The sequence below is a fragment of the Rhinoraja longicauda genome, chromosome 30, assembly GCF_053455715.1.
Source record: "Rhinoraja longicauda isolate Sanriku21f chromosome 30, sRhiLon1.1, whole genome shotgun sequence".
NCBI classification, from domain to species: domain Eukaryota; kingdom Metazoa; phylum Chordata; class Chondrichthyes; order Rajiformes; family Arhynchobatidae; genus Rhinoraja; species Rhinoraja longicauda.
In genome coordinates this window covers 30,361,337-30,383,939 of record NC_135982.1, presented here as the reverse complement: position 1 = coordinate 30,383,939, position 22,603 = coordinate 30,361,337, and the positions used below count along the sequence as shown (strand labels likewise).

The following is a 22,603-nucleotide window of genomic DNA, read 5'->3' as shown; positions in this document are numbered from 1 at the left end:
CCTCCACATACAAACCCCCATACACAGACCTACACCCATCCCCACAAACACCCCTCCCCACACAACCCCCCCCCCCCCCCACCACCACTCCTCTCCGTCTCCCATCCTCCCCGTAGTTACCTACTCCTCCTTGTGCATTATTAACAATTTTAATAACTTGTTCAATTCAGAAGCAAGGTCTGCCTCCCTCCCTGACCCCAGGAATCTTTTCAGACAGCTGTTTATCTTATCCATTTTCTTTCTCATCCAGACGTTGTTTTCCCCACCCGCATTGGTTGATATTTTGATAGGTTGAGGACAATCACAAATGCTTGATTAGGGTGTACAATATGTGGATGATGGTAATAACATCGCCCATCCTGTGTGGGGCCTGACACCATGGTGACAGTAGATATCTGCAGTGTGACATTGGTGCAAGAGTAGTTGGGAGCCAGGCACAGACCACGGGCTGGTGCTGTGAGTCGGAGCTGAAGCCTTGCACATCTGTGGAGTGAAGCTATGTTTGTCTGTACAACCGTGGTGCCACGTCCGAACTCTATCCAGGGAGGAATGAACTAAGTGGGAACACAGAATAATGCAAGCCCTTCTTTTAATACATGAACATGCTATGGATATATCACCCACAAGGCCAGTATTTATCGGTCGTTGCCTTAGAACCTGGTGATGCACGAGGCAATTCCAGAACGCCCGAGACACAGCAGAGAACCAGGTCACGTTCAGGCCAGGCAAGAGGAGCCGATTCCCTTCTCTAAAGGACACAAATAAATCTGCTGTATTTATATTCAGACAGCATCATTATCAACACTAGCATTACATTCCATATCTACTTCATGAACTGAATTTAAATGTTTCTAATTCAACTTGAGCCTATGTCTGGATCACTAGATTAGGTCTGATCAATATTATTCAGTAAGTCCAACCATATGCTATGTGCATCTGTCAAGCCTCCCAGTGCTCACTCTGATCAATTCAGTGGATGGGAATATTTAGTAGGGGGGATGTTCTGTTTAATTTCGAGCTCCATAGAGAAAATCTCAGGGAGGCTCGCCAATCTGCAATCGGGATAGGGTTACCCACACTGTATCTTCAATCTGCAATCGGGATAGGGTTACCCACACTGCATCTTCATCTCAGCCTCTGCAACATTTGTCATGTGCCCCTTGATTCACCATCTATTCAGAATTCTTAGGATTCCAAATGGCATTATTGATAAACCAGGAAAGTCTTGTGCTGGTAACATACCCATTAGGTTTGGAATTCAGGGAAGTAATAATAATTCCGCTGCAAAGGCTTTCCCACCATTTATTTGAGCTGGATTTGAATTTGGAGCTCAAAGAAAAATTGTCAGTTTCTAAATCAGTGCACCACAAGGTTTTGGGGGGCACATTACTGATTTAGTACAATTCAAATATCTATAAAATCTGTTCCCCGAGTAAGCTATGATCAGTTTACAAGCAATATCAACATCCTGTAATTGAAATAAAGATGGATTCACTCATTATCATCCCAGCAGCTTGCTTTTTTCCTGAGCTGCAATGTTAGCAACACCACTTGGGTGTGCAGTTATTGTCACTTGTTGAAGTGTTTCTACCCTCGTGGTGATAGTGGCAGAATCCCAGTAGCATTGCCTCATATTCTGCCCACTGAAGATGCTGATATCGGCCCAGGTCTTGGTGTGCATGGAAAAAACACTTCAGTGTGCACTCTTCAGAAATGATGATAATTTGTGATGTTAATTCTTGGAGAGCTGACTTACCTACCAACATTCTCCCTACCTGGCATCCAGCATCTCTTCAATAGCTGTTTATGACTGCACCACAGGAAGTTCAAGGCCTCGAGGCCATCAGCTAGGATGTAGAAACAAAAACACTGCAGATGCTGGTTTACACCTAGTGCTGGAGTGACTCAGTGGGTCAAGCAGCATTTCTTTGGGTTGAGATTGTTACTCAGACTGATTGTGGGGGGAGGGAAGAGAAAAAATGGCAATTTCAGGAATTGTTCAGAAGACCACCTTCAGATATCTGTCTATAAACACCTCACAAGGTCTTTAATAACAGTACACAGGTAGTCAGTCTGAAGAAGGGTCTCAACCCGAAAAGTCACCCATTCCTTCTCTCCAGAGATACTGCCTGTCCCGCAGTTACTCCAGCATTTTGTATCTACCTTCAGTTTAAAGTAGCATCTGCAGTTCTTTCCTACACAGGTAAAATTAGTAATGTGCCCCATTATTGCAATTGGGAGGTTGGAGCCATTAAAAGGGAAAATGACCACAACAGGTACTTTGTATTCTTATTGGTCATCTCCCTTCAATCCTCCCCTTAAAGATTGAATACTGGTGTCGGGCAAGGATGTGTTCTCAGCCACTACTATACTCTTTATACTCATCACTGTGCAGCCAAATACCAATCCAACTCAATTTACAGGTTTGCAGATGACACCACTGGAGTGGCCGGATATGAGATGACTAGACAGAGTACAGGACGGTGATTGAAAGCCTCGTAACCAGGTGCCAAGACATCAATCTCTCCTGCAATGTCAGCAACACAAGGGAGATTGTGATTGACTTCAGGAAGCAAAGTAATACATACATGAATGGCACCAAAGTAGAGATGGTCAAAAGCTCCAGGTTCCTAGGAATAAATATCACCAGCAATTTGTCCTGGACCAGCCCCATTGAAGCTATGACCAAGAAAGTCACGGAACTGGGGAGTGTCCTGTTCTATCCACCCACTCCAACAAGCACCTCCCGGCCCCTGTGACACTCAGCAGATCCCACTGCCTCAATAGAACCGGAGTGGAGGCACGTCATCTTTGACCTCCAGAAGTTGCGTAAGAATATTAGTTGTAACAAAAGGTACTTTCTGTGCATTGAGTCATCCCAAGATAAAAAGTTGTTACATAAATGCAAGATTTATTTTCCTAAAAAAGCACTAACCCCTACATTACAGCCAACACGTTTGTAATAACAGATTCAAATGATCTGCAAACTTCACTCAACACAAGCTGCTGACAAATGTGAGCAGAATGGGTGAACAGTAAACAGTGTTCTCCACGCTCAATATCCGGAAACCCAAAAGCACTCTTCTCTACAATAAACAAACTCCTCAGCCCCCTGGACACCATCTCCCAATCATTCACAGTTGACAAATGCACCACTTTCCTTTCATTCTTCCAAAGCAAAATAGACAGCATCTACAGCACCTTAACCACCAACGCACCTGCTCCCCCTCAAACCACCTGCCCCCCCTTATCCTGTCAACCCCTGCCTCAGTTCTCCCCAGTGTCTACCACCGACCTCTCTGACCTCTTCACAGGAATAAAAACTGCCACCTGCTCTCTGGACCCCATCCCCTCCAGCTTTGTCAAGGCCTGCCTTCCTGCTCTCTCTCCACTTATCACTGCAACAATAAACTCCTCCCTGTCCACTGGCATCGTCCCGCCATCCCTCAAAATCGCTGCTGTCACCCCCATTCTGAAAAAACCTGGTCTCAACCCTGATACCCCAAACAACTTCAGACCAATCTCCAACCTACCCTTTCTGTCCAAAGTTTTGGAACGTGCTGTAGCTTCCCAACTCAAATACCACCTCTCTACCAATAACCTGTATGAAACTTTCCAATCCGGATTCCGCTCCAACCACTGTACTGAAACTGCGCTCCTCAAAATCACAAACGACCTTTTCCTCTCCTCTGACGCTGGCAACCTCAACATCCTCATCCTACTTGACTTCAGCGCCGCCTTTGACACCATAAATCACTCCATTCTCCTCACCCGACTTGAAACCTCCTTTAACATCACCGGCACAGCCCTATCCTGGTTCAAATCTTACCTCTCTGACAGGCACCAGTTCATCTCCATTAACAACTGTAAATCCCCCACCGCTCCCCTCCCCCAAGGTGTCCCCCAAGGCTCAGTCCTTGGCCCCCTCCTCTTCATCCTCTACCTGTCCCCCTTGGTCAATTAATCCGCCGTCATGGTCTCAACTTCCACTGCTTCGCCGATGATATCCAGCTCCTCATCTCCACCAAGTCAATCTCCCCCACCACACACTCTACACTGACAAACTGCATCACTGAAATAAAATCTTGGCTTCAATCAAATTTCCTCAAACTCAACTGCAACAAATCTGAAATCATCATCATTGGTCCAAAAACGCTCACCAAATCCACCCAAAACTTCATCCTCAATATTGATGGTCTCCCAGTATCCACCTCCCCTCACATCCGGAATCTTGGAATCATCTTTGATCAAACCCTCTCCTTCGACAAACACATCACAAAGACAGCCTTCTTCCACCTCAAAAACATTGCCCGTCTCCGTCCATCCCTCTCCTCCACAGCTGCAGAAACCCTCATCCACGCCTTCATCACCTCCCGTCTGGACTACTGCAACAGCCTCCTCTATGGCTCACCCTCAAAAATCATCAGTAAACTTCAATACATTCAAAACTCCGCTGCCCGTCTACTCACCCACTCCCCGATCCGTGACCATATCACCCCGGTCCTTTACAAACTCCAATGGCTCCCCATCCCCCAGAGAATCCAGTACAAAATCCTCCTCATGACCTACAAAGCCCTCCATAACCTGGCCCCATCCTACCTGACTGACCTCCTCCACAGGCACACTCCCACCTGCACCCTCCGCTCTGCTGCTGCCAATCTCCTGTCCCCCCCCATCTGGACCAAACTCAGATCCTGGGGGGACAGGGCTTTCTCCATCGCTGCTCCCACCCTCTGGAACTCACTACCCCAAACCGTCAGAGACTCCTCCACACTCACCACATTCAAAACATCACTGAAGTCTCACCTGTTCAGCACTGCCTTCAACCACTGAAGGTCACCTCACCTTCTGTCTCCTTTTTCTGTTTGTTTACTTATTTATCTATTTATTCAATTCTCTATGTTCTAGAAATCCCTGTAAAGCGTCTTTGAGTGTTTGAAAAGTGCTATATAAATGTAATGCATTATTATTATTATTACTGTTAGCCTGAAGCACAAAATGGAATAGCCGTGTATATAATGTAGCGACTAGTCAGAGATTAGCAATCCTGTGGAAAGGAACTCATCTAACTTACCATGGTCTGTCCGCCCTTTGCAAAACTCAAGTCAGGGGTGTGATGGACCACTCTGCACTTGCCTACATGCCTCAACACTCAAAAAGCTCGACACTATAGGACAGTTCAGCCATTTGATAGGCACCCATCCACAACTGGTCCCTCTCTCCCCATCACCACCATCTGCTAGCTACGTCCACAACCAACGTCACCACCATCTGCTCGCCACCCATCCACAACCAACGTCACCACCATTGGATAGGCACACGTCCACAACCTGCACCACTTTCCATCTACACTATCTGCTAGCCACCTATCCACACTGGTCCCTCCATCTGCACCATCTGCTAGCCACCCGTCCACAACCTGCATCTCTCTCCATCTGCTAGACACCCGTCCACAACTGGTCCCTCTCTCCATCACCGCCATTAGGCACCCCGTCCAATACCAGTGCTTCTCTCCATCACCAACCCACAGCGGCAGCTGGTTGTCCAATCTCCAGGTTGTCCTGCAGTCACTCACCAAGTGTCACCGATGGCACCTTCCCAGCCAAGGACCTCGACCAGGGAGGACAAGGGCAGCAAGAGCTCGGAAACATCACAACTGGGACGTGGTCCATTGCCCCACACTGGAACATGTCTTGCCGTTCCTTCACGACTGGTGATCCTAGAACCCCCTTACACCAACATTGCAGACATACCATCCCTCAAGGACTGCACCCCCACCTTCCAAACAGCAAGTAAATGCTGACTCAGTCTGCCAAGCTCACATCCTTTGAATTACAGTCAGTCAAACCGGCTACAGATCTTATCACTAATAATGCGGGTTACCGGTTAGGCTTCTTCAGGATAGGCACAAGTCATATTTATGTTGAGTTGGTACCACTTTATTCCCACAACGTGAATTGCAACTTTATGCATGTTTAATAATTTAGCAGTATCAGAATCTGCTGATCTGCCTTTCCATCCATTCAGAAGTCAATAAAGCAATGGGTTTCAAGTCAAAGGAAATCCAACAGGATTTGTGGAGCATGTCGGGGAGACGAGGTTACTGGGATGAAGTGGGGAAATGGGCCTGATGGGAATGCTTCACGAGCTAGCGATGAGCCAAATGGCCTCTGTCTGTCGTTATCAAATATCAAATACAAGCCAACATCAGAAAAATATTGAACCACATAAAAATAATTTATTTCTGTTCCTTTAAATGCAATATGGAACCAGGCAAGTCAAAAAGTAAGCCACATACATCGATCAATATTAATTGCCAATACACAATGAATTTCAGCTCATTATCTTTCACTCCTTTTCTGAAAATGATTTCTTCATTGTAGTTAATTTCCATGGGAATAACTGCCAAGACCACTCCTGCAACTCAAACCTCCAGTAGACATTGTTGTGCAGGGTCAGGGAACTGAACCCATGAACTGTTAGACACTGCAACATGTGTCAATGTACAGCATGTCTAGCATTGCAAGAGTTGGGATTCAGACAAGGAAAAGAAATAGAAATATTCCTGATCTGAATAATAATATTTCCAGCATTTTTGATAGGCTACCTTTAGTGATAGACCTTTAAACATTTTCCTTTGTAATAAGCAAAGTAGAATTGGAGAATCTTATGTTTGAAAATATCTCCCAGGCCAGATAGCTTGCACAGAGCAAAGATCCACACCCGTTTTTGTACTTTGAATAACAATGTTTGCACTCAAAGATAGCTTACTGCAGGGCTGCACTGTTCTGAAGGTCAGGCAACTCTTTCTGCAGCAAGCCTGGCTGCTAGTTTTCAGGCATTATATCCACAAGGTAAGAATTAATGAATGGTAAAAGTTTCCAGTTATCCGTGACTATGTCAACCTTCACAATATCATCTATTTGCTCGAGTTGGAACAAAACATTGATGCAAGGGGGCAGGAACAGGAAGATCTTGTAGGACTCTGGCTGTGAATGTTGGGAGACCACATACTTCTGAAAGTGCAAGCGTACCAGTTGACAAAGAGGCACTTGGGCCATCTTAAAGCAGAAACGGCTGAGAATGGACTGGCTGGATCCGTTTTGGATCAGTGATGCCCACAGCTTGTTAAAGAGGCTAATCTTAACTTCTGGCAACCAGCTGAGAGGCACAGGAAGGGGCAGGAACAGCCTCGGGAACCCAACATCGACAGGCTGGAGCTGACTGCAATAAGTGTCGCCGTCCTCTGTGGTAAAGATGGCGCTCGTGTGCAAGGTGAAAGGGAACGGCGACCGTGGCTTGAACACTAGAGAGAAAGCGTGGGGCGTTTTGTTGAAGAGGAGACAGGATATAAGGAGATCACTCAAAGGCTCATAGTGAGAGCTCTGCAAGTCAAAGTGTAGAAGTATGGTGAACATTTTATGAAAATGGGGATCAACTTTCTCCACAAAACCCAAATGAAATGTCAATGTAATTGTAGAAGCAAAGCCTGGATCACAAAACTGACCCAAGTATTTTTCCAAGTAATCTTCCCCAATGTCCTGTTCATTGGCTTCTCCTGCATGGCTGACTGTCGGACAGGCATTTTCTGGAATTGGAATGAGTTGGAGTATTGGATGCTTGACTGGAAGAACGGAGACAGAGGAGCCGGCACTCTCCGACATGAGAGACAGGGAACGGGTCTTGGTGCGACTGCAGTTGCCTGACCCCTCCGCCACAATCCCTGCCAGCTTCTCAGTGGAGAGGCAAGTGAGCAGTGCATAGTAGAAGTGAGCATGATCCTGAATGTCGATGTCTTGGAACCAGAGGTGAATGTGCTGCAAGAGGTCTACAAGATCCCTGAAGATGGGCTCCAGGTTCTGGCAGTGCAAGATGTTTCTGCACACGGACAGGATGGCATTACCCATTTGCCACTCACCCATCCCACACACGTTGCAAGACTGGACGACACTCAGCAGGAACTGAATGGTTGCCTTCTGCGGGATGCTGCCTTCTTTGGCCACTCTCGCCAGGACTTTAAGATGCCACATGAGATTAGGAGGCAACTGCTTTAATGGCAGCTCCACGATCAGCTTCTGCAGGGCGCCTGCTAGCGAAACCGGCCATTTACAATCTTCCAGCAGGTTTTGGGTGCTGCTTAAAAGGTTGATCACATGTGGAGCTAAGCTGCAATGCTTGTCATACAATTGGACCAATCGGTTGGTCAACTCTGCCATATGCTCCTCATTGCTATAGAAGTGACTCACAAATATGTAAACGGCTTGGAAAAATGTTACTATCCTCTCCCTGCTTCCACTGATGTCTACCAGCTTGTATAAAGACATCAGGTAATCAAAGATCTCAGCGATCCCTCTTTCATCCACAGCATTCTCCAGGCACACAAGACTCAGTAGGTTCAGACGGCCCAGCATTGTACTGCTGTCATTAAACAGGGTGGGGAACAGGCAATTTGCCATCCTTGAGGTGAACAGAACTGGAAGATTCTCTTCCAGGTTAGAGCTAAGCGGGCGGTTTTCAGGAAAATGAAGCAGACAGTCCATGTAGAAGAGCTTGAGAGGAACACTAAGCAGCGGGTGCTGGGCCATGCCAACTAGACGTTTCAAAAGGAGGTTCTCATCTTCAACAGTGAATAGGCTGTCGGTGAAGGTTGCCTTCATGTAGAGCATGGTGTGCAGCAAGGACACATCCATCGTCCCAAACAGACGCAATATCTGCGAGCGGAACATCGCTGGAGAAAGTGAGTGCACCATCAGAACGACCTGGGCCAATTCCCGAAGCAAAACAGCTTGAGATGCTGGAGTTAGGAGGAAGGACTCCTCCAGCAGTAATGATACACAAGACTTCAGCTCCTTTGTTTCATCAGCAGAAGGAAACAATGACAAATGAGTTGTTACTGTGACAGCTGCCAGCACCTGTGGCTTCTCCCACACCTTCCATTTGATGTCCTCATTCCGTTCCAACATCTCACGGATGGTGCCCTCACTGGCATTATGCGCCTGTGCAACTGTGTGAATTGCATTTTTCAACACCTGGCTGTACAGGAGCGCGTAGGCCTGGTGCAGAGGAGTCACCTCCCTTCTCCGGAGGCTAGACAGAAGCTCCAGTTTCCCTGACAGGAGACCTGGATAGCAAGTTTCAAATTCCCAGAGGCAGTTGCACGCCACAGTCCTGAGAGGCCTGAAAGTCACGCCGTTCCTGTGATCGTTTGAATCACATGCCACATCGAGCAGCTGTTTCATCAAGTTCTTCAGTGTCTGCTCGTCACTCAGCAGATGATCGGTGGCAATTACCATGGTGGTCACTGAGAGGAGCAGATGGCATTTCAGCCTCACTGTCTTGGGCGCCAATGGCAACCGCAAGTAGAGGTTGAAGACAGATTCCACTGCCCTTCCTGCTGACTGCGAGCTGACGAACAACAAAGTTGGAAACTCCTGAAGAATGCCGAGGATCTGCACCTGAAATGCAAACACACACACCTATGTTTGAATGCGTAGGTTGGAATGCAGGTACAGCAAATCATTAGGAAGACCAATGAAATGTTGAACTCTAATGGAAGTTTCAGTGCATCCTTGATGACACCTCACGTGGAATACTTTGTACTCGTTTGGTCCCATATAAGGTCACACAGCACAGAAATTGGCCTTTCAGCCCGACTTGCCCATGCTGACCCAGAGGGCCCATCTACGCTCGTCCCACCTGCCTCCATTTGGGCCATACCCTTCTAAACTTTTCCTATCCATTTTTTACATTTTCTCCATTTGGACAGGTGCATGGGTGGATGTATATTCCTGCTTTGGAAGCAGTGCACTGAAAGCTCACTAGGTTAATTCCTGGATATAAGTGATTGTTGCATTAAAGTTGAGCAGGTTAGGCCAAAGCTCGCTAAAGTACTAAGGAATTAAAGGAGACGGCAGGATGGATGGTGAGAGGATTTTCCTCTTCTGGGTGTATCTAGAACTAAGAGGTACAGATTCAGACAAAGGAATTCAAGGAGTGATGAGGAGGATTTTCCTCTCAGGGGATCGTGAATCTCTGGAACTTTCTACTTTAGGGAGGTAAGGGATTCATGTAAAATGTTCAAAGGGCTGAATGTATCTGCTTCTGGTCCATGTATTCAGATGTTCTGTTGCATATTTTAAAAATCTTCCTTATTTTAAACATCCAAATCTTATCTAGAACCGTTATTAATTATGAATCATAACAAAAAGCCCAGACTTTGGAAATAGGCAAACAACAGTATAAAATTAATGGAACATAAATTAAATAAATCAGGAGTCAGAGATTGGACGATGGAGAAGATACATTTTGAAAGGCAATAGATTGTAAGTGGTGTCATTTATTTACTGCAACATGGGTGTGGGGAATATGCGAGACATTGCAAGGCATTTTGGCTTCAACATATTGAGGATGCAGAACGAGAGAGGGATCAACATCTAGGTCAGCAGTTTGATGTTTGAACCAGTGGTGAAAATATGATCACGTAAATTTGGATTTAAAAACCACTGAAAGGTAGATGGAAATCCACTGCACGACAATGGTGCATCTTTTACTAAACTCTGCATACCCCAAGTGCAAGATAGTAAGGATTGGAGTTGGTTATGAGCTGAAGCTGTCTGGAAAGTTGCTAGCCTTTAGTGAAAATATCTAAACTTCATTGTACCTGGGATGATTGACTTATGAAGTAATGTCTTCTTTCATGAAAAAAGTTATCAATAATAATCTCACGCTCACCTACTGCTGAATCTATACAACCAATGTGGCATGGATCATCCCTGACCACTGCTGAATCTATACAACCAATGTGGCATGGATCATCCCTGACCAATGCTGGATCTGTACAACCAATGTGGCATGGATCATCCCTGACCAATGTGGCAAGGATCATCCCTGACCACTGCTCAATCTATACAACCAATGTGGCATGGATCATCCCTGACCAATGTGGCATGGATCATCCCTGACCACTGCTGAATCTATACAACCAATGTGGCATGGATCATCCCTGACCACTGCTCAATCTATACAAACAATGTGGCATGGATCATCCCTGACCACTGCTCAATCTATACAATCAATGTGGCATGGATCATCCCTGACCACTGCTGAATCTATACAACCAATGTGGCATGGATCATCCCTGACCACTGCTGGATCTATACAACCAATGTGGCATGGATCATCCCTGACCAATGTGGCATGGATCATCCCTGACCACTGCTGGATCTATACAACCAATGTGGCATGGATCATCCTTGACCACTGCTGAATCTATACAACCAATGTGGCATGGATCATCCCTGACCACTGCTGGACCTATACAAACAATGTGGCATGGATCATCCCTGACCACTGCTCAATCTATACAACCAATGTGGCATGGATCATCCCTGACCACTGCTGAATTAACTAGTTATTAGAAAGGGAATGGAGTAGAGCTCATTTTCCATTACCCCAAACATTGTCCAGCTGCAGTTTGTACAAGTAGAGAAAGTGTGGACATCAGATGCTGTCTCAGCCTGCCATATCTCAATCTAAGTTGCAGAGTAGAAGTTACTAAGTCACTTAGGTGGTATATCAGATGCCAGTCAATCTATAATGATAGCATTTTAAGACTAGAATAAAGACATTAGTAAGTACTATATATTGGTCATCGTTATATGTATTTGATTCAAGAGCTTTTCAGGTTTAGGAAAGAGCTGACCAGCACCTTGGTATTTTCACCCATCTTCTCATCAATAAGGACTCTCAGCAGATCATGCACAAAGTTCTCAGCTGTTGTACTTGCAAGAAAGTGCGATGGACTGGCATGGAATGCCGCTACCTTTTGGGTCCATTCGTGATTAGACGACACTGCCATGGCACTGAATTACTGCGACAGAGAGAAAATTACAGATTAACACATTTTTATTATCCTTCTCAAAGTCCACACTGTGACTCTAAACTAAACTAAAACGTAAAGTGCTGGTGGAACTCAGCGGGTCAAGCAGTACCTCTGGAGGGAATGCACAAGCAAAGTCACCTGTCCATTCTCGCCAAAGACGCTGTCTGACCTGTGAGTCTCTCCAGCACTTTATGATTGGGGAAATGTCTATCATTCATTCTCAACAGAATGGAATAATGTTCACTCCACAGTCACAAGTTAACAGCATAGCCCAAGGACAACTAATTTTAAGTACACAATAAAAAATAGGAATAGGCTGCTTTATCCCACTGTCCACTCCGTTATTCAAGAGGTAACAATCAATTTATTTTTCTCCAGCAACTTACCGATACTCACCCCAAATCCCTTAGTATCTAAAAACCCATTGATCTGTCTTAAACATATCCCCAGTGATGGCCAATGTTTCAGATTAGAACCTTCCCTCAGACCAGAGTCTGAAGAGTCTCCACCTGTGACATTGTCTGCCCATTTTTCTTCACACTTACTGCTCAACTCGCTGAGTTTATCCAGCAGTTTGTCTTTTGCTCAAAGATTCCATTATCTGCAGTCTCTTATGTACTGATCATGTCACATGTGGCGGCGCCTAACGGCTGCGGCTCGTGGCAGTCTGTTTGTCTTTTTTCCCTTTTTGTTTGTGTGTTGGTGTTGGGATGGTTTTTGTTTTTGGCTGTGTATGTGTGGGGGGGTGGGGTGGGGTGGGGTAAACCTTTCTTTTTTTAGGTCTCTTCCTCGGGGCGCGGCTCGGCTGCGGGGCCTTCCATCGCTCGGTGCGGCTCGGCCGCGGGGCCTTCCATCGCCCGGTGCGGCTCGGCCGCGGGGACTTCCATCGCCTGGTGCGGCTCGGCCGCAGGACTTAACAGCGCCCGGCGCGGTTCGGCCGCAGGGCCTTCCATCGCCCGGTACGGCCGTGGGACGTTTCAGCGCTCGGTGCGGCTCGGCCGCGGGACCTTCCATCTCCCTGCGGGGGCTGTGCGGGTCGGTCGCCTCGGTGGGGGTCGAGCTGTCTGTCCGTGGGCATGGGGGAAGAGAGAGGAAGTTTTGTTGCCTTCCATCACAGTGAGGGGGTGTTTGGAGTCACTGTGATGGATGTTTGTGTTGGGGTCGTGTGTCTTGTGTTCTTTTTTTTTGTGTTCTGTGACTGCTGGAAATGTAATTTCGTTCGGTATCTCGGTATCGAATGACAATAAAGCTCTGTATTCTGTATGTGTATTTAGGACTTACTTTCCAAAGAGAAAACAGCAGTAAAGCAGCCCATCATCACAAAATTAAAACATTACGAGGCAAACTGACAATGAATTGAGGTGGTGGGAAAGGGGTTAAAAAAAACAGCACAATGAAAGGATGTAGTTTGTGGTCAGGATGTGATTGTTGGTATGCACACAAGCAATCTGTCGGTGAAAATAATTTGTCATTCTTCAGAGGAACTATAATAATTAGGCATTGGACTGCACTATGAGTGAACAAAGACATTTACAAATGGTTTCAGAGTGATGACTCAATTTTCTCTATGAATTGGCATTGGTTTGGATCCAAAAATACACAGTCCAGTTCCAATTGTGCAGGACTTGGAGTTCCATATGAATGTTGCCAAAAGGGGACTCCTGAAAAAAATCATAAAACTATAAAGGCAAGAAATCTGAAATAAAACTAGAAAATACAGGAAAAAGTCAGCAGGTCGGACAAATCTGTGGAAACAGAATGAATGTTTCAGGTCGAAGCCCATTGGTCACAATGATCTTACACCTGCCTGAGATAGCCCCACTCTTGGCAGTTGTGCAGCAGAAAACAGAAAAAGAAACCTGAAATATCAGAAACAGAAATGATTGCTTTGGAATGGTTCTGACAGAGGGCCTTGGAGCTGAAATGTTAATCCTATTTCTTTTCCCCCTGATATTCCCTGAACTGCTGGCTGTTTCCAGCATTTTCGGTTTGTCTTTCCAGAGCCGCTGAGTATTTTCAAGTTTTGTTTCAAATGCCTACGAATAAAAGATTCAAGAACAAAATGTTTGCAATATACACCGCATACAAGACCTTACCTAAATTGTGGGCTAAATATCCAAAATTCAGATGTGTGTTGCAGACAAGACAGACAAAATAGAGGGAAAATGATAGTTACTGTTATTAATTGAAGTTATTTGCAGTCAGCTGGTTTTTGATAGTACGTCCTACGTCCAACACGCTCAGTTCTATGATCACTCTGTTGGGCCGAACCATCGTTTGACATTCACAGTGCACTCCTGGAGAGGATACAAGGAAGGAAAGCTCAGACATATAAACATCTTTTAAAACTCTTCCATTATTTTATTACATCATGCATGTGGAATGCTTTATCTTGGTAACTTTTAAAATTCAATGTTCATTCCTCTGTGCACTCTGGTTTAGTGCACCAGTCCAGCATTATGGAGGGTCTGTGGCAACAACAGGGAGGGCTGCAGTCTGCTATCAATGGAGGGACATCGGAGACCATGCATGCTGGAGTGGGCTACTTCTGGTCCTGCACTGAATAATCCACAATATTATATGTAGAAAGGAACTACAGATGCTGGTTTATACTGAAGATAGACACAAAGTGTGGGAGTCACCCAGAGGGTGACGGAACCTCACGGGTCTTTTGAGTATAGGAGCAGGGAGGTTCTATTGCAGTTGTACAGGGCATTGGTGAGACCACACCTGGAGTATTGCGTACAGTTTTGGTCTCCTAATCTGAGGAAAGACATTCTTGCCATAGAGGGAGTACAGAGAAGGTTCACCAGATTGATTCCTGGGATGGCAGAACTTTCATATGAAGAAAGACTGGATAGACTCAGCTTGTACTCGGTGGAATTTAGAAGATTGAGGGGGGATCTTATAGAAACTTACAAAATTCTTAAGGGGTTGGACAGGCTAGATGCAGGAAGATTGTTCCCGATGTTGGGGAAGTCCAGAACAAGGGGGTCACAGTTTAAGGATAAGGGGGAAGTATTTTAGGACTAAGATGAGAAAGTTTTTTTTCACACAGAGAGTGGTCAATCTGTGGAATTCTCTGCCACAGAAGGTAGTTGAGGCAGTTCATTGGCTATATTTAAGAGGGAGTTAGATGTGGCCCTTGTGGCTAAAGGGATCAGGGGGTATGGAGAGAAGGCAAGTACAGGATACTGAGTTGGATGATCAGCCATGATCATAACAGAGCTTTATTTGTCGTTCGGTACCGAAGTACCGAACGAAACTACATAGCAGTCATAGAAAAAAAAGAAAAAAAAAGAACACAAGACACATAACCCCAACACAAACGTCCATCACAGCGACTCCAAACACCCCCTCACTGTGATGGAGGCAACAAAACTTCCACTCTCTTCCCCACGCCCACGGACAGACAGCTCGTCCCCGACCGACCCGCACAGTCCCCGCACCGGGTGCTGAAACGTCTCGCGGCCAAACCGGGCGATGAAAGGCCCGCGACCAAGCCTTGCGCAGCTAAGTCCAGTGGTCGAGCCGCACCGGGCGATGTCAAGTCCGCAGCCGAGCCGCACCAGCGATGAAAAGTCCCGCAGCCGAGCTGCACCGGGCGATGTTAAGTCCCGCAGCCGAGCCGCACCAGCGATGAAAAGTCCCGCAGCCGAGCTGCACCGGGCGATGTTAAGTCCCGCAGCCGAGCTGCACCGGGCACTGTTAAGTCCAGCGGCCAAGCCGCACCGGGCACTGTTAAGTCCAGCGGCCAAGCCGCACCGGGATGTAAAGTCCAGTGGCCAAGCCGCAGCGGGCGATGTTAGGCCCCGCAGCCGAGCCGCACCCCGCGCCGTGAGGAAGAGAAAAGTCCCCCCCCCCCACCCACCCACACCACCACCCCCCCCTCCCACACATACACAACCAAAAAAAAATATATAAAAACCATCCCAACACCGACACACAACAAAAAAAGGGAAAAAAAAGACGGACAGACTGCTAGACGGATAGACTCGAAGGGCCGAATGGCCTACTCCTGCACCTACTTTCTATGTTTCTATGGGTCAAGTCAGCGGTCGATGAGGGTGCCAGCAGTCGAGAACGTGCCACGTGGGAGTTGGTTGAACCCACTGCCAGGAACAAAGGAGGACTCAGCGTGGGGGGAACCGCTGGTGCTGGGAGGAAGAAGAGGACCTGCCGCATGATACTTTGTCAGTGCCCTTTACGTGGCAGCTCTTTGTATACCTTGGGTATGTAAGCAAAGAATTTCACTGTGACTTGTCACATGTGACAATAAAGCATTCATTCATTTCTAAACCCACCCTTTTTCTCCACGGATGCTGCCTGAACCTCTGATTACTCCAGCACTGTGTAACTAACTTCTGCAATATTACGTTACCTAATGCTTCAGCAGCAAATAATTTAGCTCTGTATTCTGTTCTGAAGGATCCTATCCACAATATTAACATTAGAAAATAGAACAGCACCAGAACGAGCCCTTCAGCGCACATGATACCTAGTGGTATCTCAACTGTTTGTGCGTGATCCATATCCCTCTACCCATTTCACTTCCATGTGCCAATCCAAAAGCCTCTTAAACCCTCTCCACCACCACCCTGGCAATGCATTTCCCTCACGTCTCCATTAAACTTTCTCCCTCTCACATTGTAGTTATGCCCACAAGTGCTGGACCACCTCGCTGCAGGTCCACACGCCAACTACAGGCCGGGGATGGGACTCACTGCCGCCCCGCCAACCTCCACCACAGGCCGGGGATGGGGCTCACTGCCGCCCCGCCAACCTCCACCACAGGCCGGGGATGGGACTCGCTGCCCTGGGGCCGGGGATGGGACTCACTGCCGCCCCGCCAACCTCCACCACAGGCCGGGGATGGGGCTCACTGCCGCCCCGCCAACCTCCACCACAGGCCGGGGATGGGACTCGCTGCCCTGGGGCCGGGGATGGGACTCGCTGCCGCCCCGCCAACCCCCACACACCAACCACAGGCCGGGGATGGGGCTCGCTGCCGCCCCGCCAACACCCACCACAGGCCGGGGATGGGGCTCACTGCCGCCCCGCCAACCCCCACCACAGGCCGGGGATGGGGCTCGCTGCCCCGGGGCCGGGGATGGGGCTCACTGCCGCCCCGCCAACCTCCACCACAGGCCGAGGATGGGACTCGCTGCCGCCACACACCAACTACGGGGCTGGAGTTGGGGCCGGGGCTCGCTGCCCTGGGGCTGGGGCTGGGGCTGGGGCTAGAGTTGGAGCTCGCTGACCCCACACACCAACTAAAGGCCCGGTCCTTCCCCTCACCTGGAAACGCCGCTCCGAGGGCCACGTGATGCGCCATGGTTACGTGACACGAAGGGAATGAACACGTGACGTCATTGCGGGGCAGGTGTGTGTGGGCGCGGCGCCATCTTTAGTGTGGGCAGAGGGCCCCTCACGAGCAGTATCTTTGCTCACGAGCGAGCCGCCCCTCGGTACGGTGACTGACCCGGCGCCATCTTTAGTGTGGGCAGAGGGCCGCTCACAGAGCGAGCCGCCCCTTGGTGCGGTGACAGACCCAGCGCCATCTTTAATGTGGGCAGAGGGCCGCTCACAGAGCGAGTCGCTCTTGGTGCGGTAACTGACCCAGCACCATCTTTAGTGTGGGCAGACGGCCGCTCACAGAGCGAGCCGCCCCCCTTGTTGCGGTGACTGACCCAGCGCCATCTTTAGTGTGGGCAGACGGCGCTCACAGAGCGAGCCGCCCTTTGGTGCGGTGAGAACAGTCATTGAACCGAATGACAGAACACACAGGTTTTTCTTGATGCTCACTATATCTTTAAAGTACTTGTACCTTAATGTAATCACATTCTAGTGCGTTTTTCTAGTACTTAATGCAGAAACAGGCTCTTCGGCCCACCACGTCCCATTAACCAACAAGGGTTACTAGACAATAGATGCAGGAGTAGGCCATTCGGCCCTTCGAGCCAACACTGCCATTCAATGCGATCATGGCTGATCACTCTCAATCAGTACCCCGTTCCTGCCTTCTCCCCATACCCCCTCACTCCGCTATCCTTAAGAGCTCTATCCAGCTCTCTCTTGAAAGCATCCAACGAACTGGCCTCCACTGCCTTCTGAAGCAGAGAATTCCACACCTTCACCACTCTCTGACTGAAAAAGTTCTTCCTCACCTCCGTTCTAAATGGCCTACCCCTTATTCTTAAACTGTGGCCCCTTGTTCTGGACTCCCCCAACATTGGGAACATGTTTCCTGCCTCTACTGTGTCCAATCCCCTAATTATCTTATATGTTTCAATAAGATCCCCCCTCATCCTTCTAAATTCCAGTGTATACAAGCCTAATTGCTCCAGCCTTTCAACATACGACAGTCCCACCATTCCGGGAATTAACCTAGTGAACCTACGCTGCACGCCCTCAATAGCAAGAATATCCTTCCTCAAATTTGGAGACCAAAACTGCACACAGTACTCCAGGTGCGGTCTCACCAAGGCCCGGTACAACTGTAGAAGGACCTCTCTGCTCCTATACTCAACTCCTCTTGTTACGAAGGCCAACATTCCATTGGCTTTCTTCACTGCCTGCTGTACCTGCATGCTTCCTTTCAGTGACTGATGCACTAGGACACCCAGATCTCGTTGAACATCCCCTCTTCCTAACTTGACACCATTCAGATAATAATCTGCCTTTCTATTCTTACTTCCAAAGTGAATAACCTCACACTTATCTACATTAAACTGCATCTGCCATGTATCCGCCCACTCACACAACCTGTCCAAGTCACCCTGCAGCCTTATTGCATCTTCCTCACAATTCACACTACCCCCCAGCTTAGTATCATCTGCAAATTTGCTAATGGTACTTTTAATAATAATAATAATAATAATAATGCATTTTATTTATATAGCGCTTTATATAATCCCTTCATCTAAGTCATTAATGTATATCGTAAATAGCTGGGGTCCCAGCACCGAACCTTGCGGTACCCCACTGGTCACTGCCTGCCATTCCGAAAGGGACCCATTTATCCCCACTCTTTGCTTTCTGTCTGTCAACCAATTTTCTATCCATGTCAGTACCCTACCCCCAATACCAAGTGCTCTAATTTTGCCCACTAATCTCCTATGTGGGACCTTGTCGAAGGCTTTCTGAAAGTCGAGGTACACCACATCCACTGACTCTCCCCTGTCAATTTTCCTAGTTACATCCTCAAAAAATTCCAGTAGATTTGTCAAGCATGATTTCCCCTTCGTAAATCCATGCTGACTCGGAATGATCCTGTTACTGCTATCCAAATGCTCAGCAATTTCGTCTTTTATAATTGACTCCAGCATCTTCCCCACCACTGATGTCAGACTAACTGGTCTATAATTACCCGTTTTCTCTCTCCCTCCTTTCTTAAAAAGTGGGATAACATTTGCTATCCTCCAATCCACAGGAACTGATCCTGAATCTATAGAACATTGAAAAATGATCTCCAATGCTTCCACTATTTCTAGAGCCACCTCCTTAAGCACCCTGGGATGCAGACCATCGGGCCCTGGGGATTTATCAGCCTTCAGTCCCATCAGGCTACCCAAAACCATTTCCTGCCTAATGTGGATTTCCTTCAGTTCCTCCATCACCCTAGGTTCTCCGGCCCCTAGAACATTTGGGAGATTGTGTGTATCTTCCTCAGTGAAGACAGATCCAAAGTAACGGTTTAACTCGTCTGCCATTTCTTTGTTCCCCATAATAAATTCCCCTGCTTCTGTCTTCAAGGGACCCACATTTGCCTTGACTATTTTTTTCCTCTTCACGTACCTAAAAAAACTTTTGCTATCCTCCTTTATATTATTGGCTAGTTTACCCTCATACCTCATCTTTTCTCCCCGTATTGCCTTTTTAGTTAACTTTTGTTGCTCTTTAAAAGAGTCCCAATCCTCTGTCTTCCCACTCTTCTTTGCTATGTTATACTTCCTCACCTTAATTTTTATGCTGTCCTTGACTTCCCTTGTCAGCCACAGGTGTCTCTTACTCCCCTTAGAGTCTTTCCGCCTCTTTGGGATAAATTGATCCTGCAACCTCTGCATTATTCCCAGGAACACCTGCCATTGCTGTTCTACCGTCTTCCCTGCTAGGGCCTCCTTCCAGTCAATTTTGGCCAGCTCCTGCCTCATGCCTCTGTAATCCCCTTTGCTATACTGTAATACTGACACTTCCGATCAATGCTAGTTTATTATCACATGTACCTCGGCACAGTGAAATTCCTACTGGTCTGTTCCCTTCTCTGACTCTGCCTTCACAGTTCATGTGCCTGTGGAGATACTTCACTGTTGTGAGAGGAATATTTCACTCCCACACAAGCAATTGATTCTAGATTCCAACCACATTCTGTGTGAATAAATTATTCTTCAGATCCCCTGTAAACCTCTTCATACTAATCTTATGCCTTTGTACTTTACTTTTTTACACCTCTGCTATGCGATTTCTACTATTTATATACTAACATTCTCATTTGTTTGTTTGTTCCTGAACTATAGGCAAAACGGTACATGATAGCGTGACAATTTTAGGCCCACCTTACTCACCGTCATCCCTTTGGTGCTAATGGAAGAAGTTCAATTGAAATCGGTGTTATTTTTTTAAGTTATTCGCATATTAAAGTTTAAATCTATCTCCCAGGGAGGGAGGGAGGGGGGAGGATAAGGGAGGTTGAGGTGGATGGAATGGGGGCAGGGGAAGGCGAAGGAAAGAATTGTCAAAACCCCGCAGCTTGTTTTTTGCTCCAGATTCCAGCAGCACCTGGAGTTCGATGTATCTCTTTTAGATTGTAAACTGCTTTGAAAACATCCTGTGAAAAGCAATAAATGAATGCAAACTTCCCATTTTCTGCCATAAATTAACCTTCGATGAATTTAAAAGTTTAAACATTCAATTTTCTTCAGCTCAGAGATGGCTCAAGTGAATCAATAGGAGGAAAAAATGAAAAATTAGGATGTATCACCGGTGATGGTGGAAGACCAAAGGTTCAAAGAATTTCCCATTCCCACTTCAGAATGATCACTGTTCCAGCTGAAGGAGAATGTAACCTATTTTCTATCCCACACTTGCACTCTTACTAAGTAATCACTGCCTCCACAATCATCATATCATGGCTACAAATATGCACCATCCACAAGTTTGTCACAGAGTCTAATCAGATGGCACCTCTGCCATCTCCAGAAGAACAATGACTCTAGGTGCTAGGGAACACCATTTCGTACACGTCCTCCAACAAGCCATATACCATTTTAACTCAATATATTGAGTTTTCTTCATGATCACCGTGTCCAAATCCCTAAAAAAAACCTGTTTCTTCGGTTATATGATATGATAGAAATTTATTTATCCTAGGAAGGGAATTGGTCTGCTACCTATCATGGAACACAAGATACATGAAACTAAAGTGACCAGTGGAAAGGATTGGGGATGTGCAAAGATTTGGGGGGCGAGGGGTGTGGAGGGGAATCAGTCTACCCCACGACAGAAGGGGAGGATTGGACAGTTTGATAGTACAACTACTCCTTTTGTCGTGGGGAGACTGACTCCCCTCCCCCATTTGCATTCATCCATAAAGCACCGAGGGGGTCAAGGTTGCAACTCAACATTACCTTCCTTTGGACAATTAAGTGGAACAGTAAATCTTGCCAGTGATGCCATGTTCCTAACGCATGGCATCCTTGTGTGGTACCTCAGCTGCACGGAGGCAGAAAGGAAAGCTCTACAGCGGGTAGTCCATAGAGCTCAGAGTGCCATCGGAACACAGCTACTAGACTTGGAGGGCATCTACAACACACGATGCCTCAGAAAAGCCACCAGCATCCACAAAGACTCTTCACATCCCTGCAACAGTCTGTTCGAACTCCTTCCATCGGGCAGACGATACAAGGCCTTCTACGCCCGCACCTCCAGACTCAGGAACAGCTTCATCCCCAGGGCCATAGCTGCTATGAACCGGTCCTGCTGAGCCGGATGGCCACAACGCATAGATCAACTTGCACTTTACCCTGTCTAAAAAACTGTTACAATTGTTTCGTTTCGTTGGGTTGCTGTTAATTACTTAAATTATTGCATCGTACGGGAGGCGCATTCCCAATCTCGTTGTACCCCTGGGTACAATGACAATAAAGATATATTGTATTGTATTGTATTGTTCTGTAAATTTGTAAAAAAATGCTGAAATTACAAGTATTTATTCCTGGTGATAATTTTGCTGATAAAGTTGCCTTTATAACAGTACAAAATCAATTTTTGTACTCATGACAATATTCATATTTAAGTCAATTAAAGCAATTTAATATTTAAGTCATTCAAAGTAGTTCACTTGCACCTACTCCAACCTCATCTGGTGTATCTGCTGTTCGAGGTGTCAACTCCTGTATATCTGCGAGACCAAGCGCAGGCTCGGTGATTGTTTCGCTGAACACCTCCGCTCAATTCGGTGGGAAGGGATGAGTTAACCAGGGAGTTGCGTAGGGAACGGTCTCTGCGGAAAGGGGTGGAGATGGGGAGATGTGACTCGTGGTGGGATCCCGTTGGAGGTGGTGAAAATGTTGGAAGATTATGTACTGTATGAGATGGCCAATGGGGTGAAAGGTGAGGACTAGGGGGACTCTGTCCCTGTTGCAATTGGGGGGAAGGGGAGCAAGAGAGGAGCTGCAAGGTACTGAGTAGACCTGTGTGAGGGTCTCATCTATGATGGAAGAG

The 22,603-nt window shown here is 47.0% G+C and overlaps 1 protein-coding gene across 8 annotated transcripts; it reads right to left on the bottom strand.

The window, feature by feature from the left end:
- Positions 1–6,228: 6,228 nt before the first annotated feature.
- On the bottom strand, positions 6,229–17,294 carry ap5b1 (adaptor related protein complex 5 subunit beta 1). Of its 8 annotated transcripts, none has more exons than XM_078425281.1 (5): positions 17,060–17,174; positions 15,910–16,108; positions 14,058–14,178; positions 11,708–11,869; positions 6,229–9,455 (listed from the first exon to the last, which is right to left on the bottom strand). In XM_078425281.1, exons 4-5 carry the CDS (start codon positions 11,855–11,857, stop codon positions 6,828–6,830), a joined length of 2,778 nt encoding a protein of 925 aa, XP_078281407.1. In that variant the 5' UTR covers positions 11,858–11,869; positions 14,058–14,178; positions 15,910–16,108; positions 17,060–17,174; the 3' UTR covers positions 6,229–6,827. The 8 variants fall into 8 exon arrangements, with proteins under 8 accessions (XP_078281407.1, XP_078281413.1, XP_078281410.1 ...); XM_078425287.1 differs by having other exon boundaries at positions 11,822–11,869; XM_078425284.1 differs by having other exon boundaries at positions 17,152–17,173.
- Positions 17,295–22,603: the final 5,309 nt, after the last annotated feature.

Coding starts and splice junctions, on each gene's coding strand:
- ap5b1 (XM_078425285.1), bottom strand. CDS start 11,857: ATGGCAGTGTCGTCTAATCACGAATGGACCCAAAAGGTAGCGGCATTC. Junction 9,456..11,707: donor AGATGGGTGAAAATACCAAG/GTGCTGGTCAGC, acceptor TTTGCATTTCAG/GTGCAGATCCTCGGCATTCT.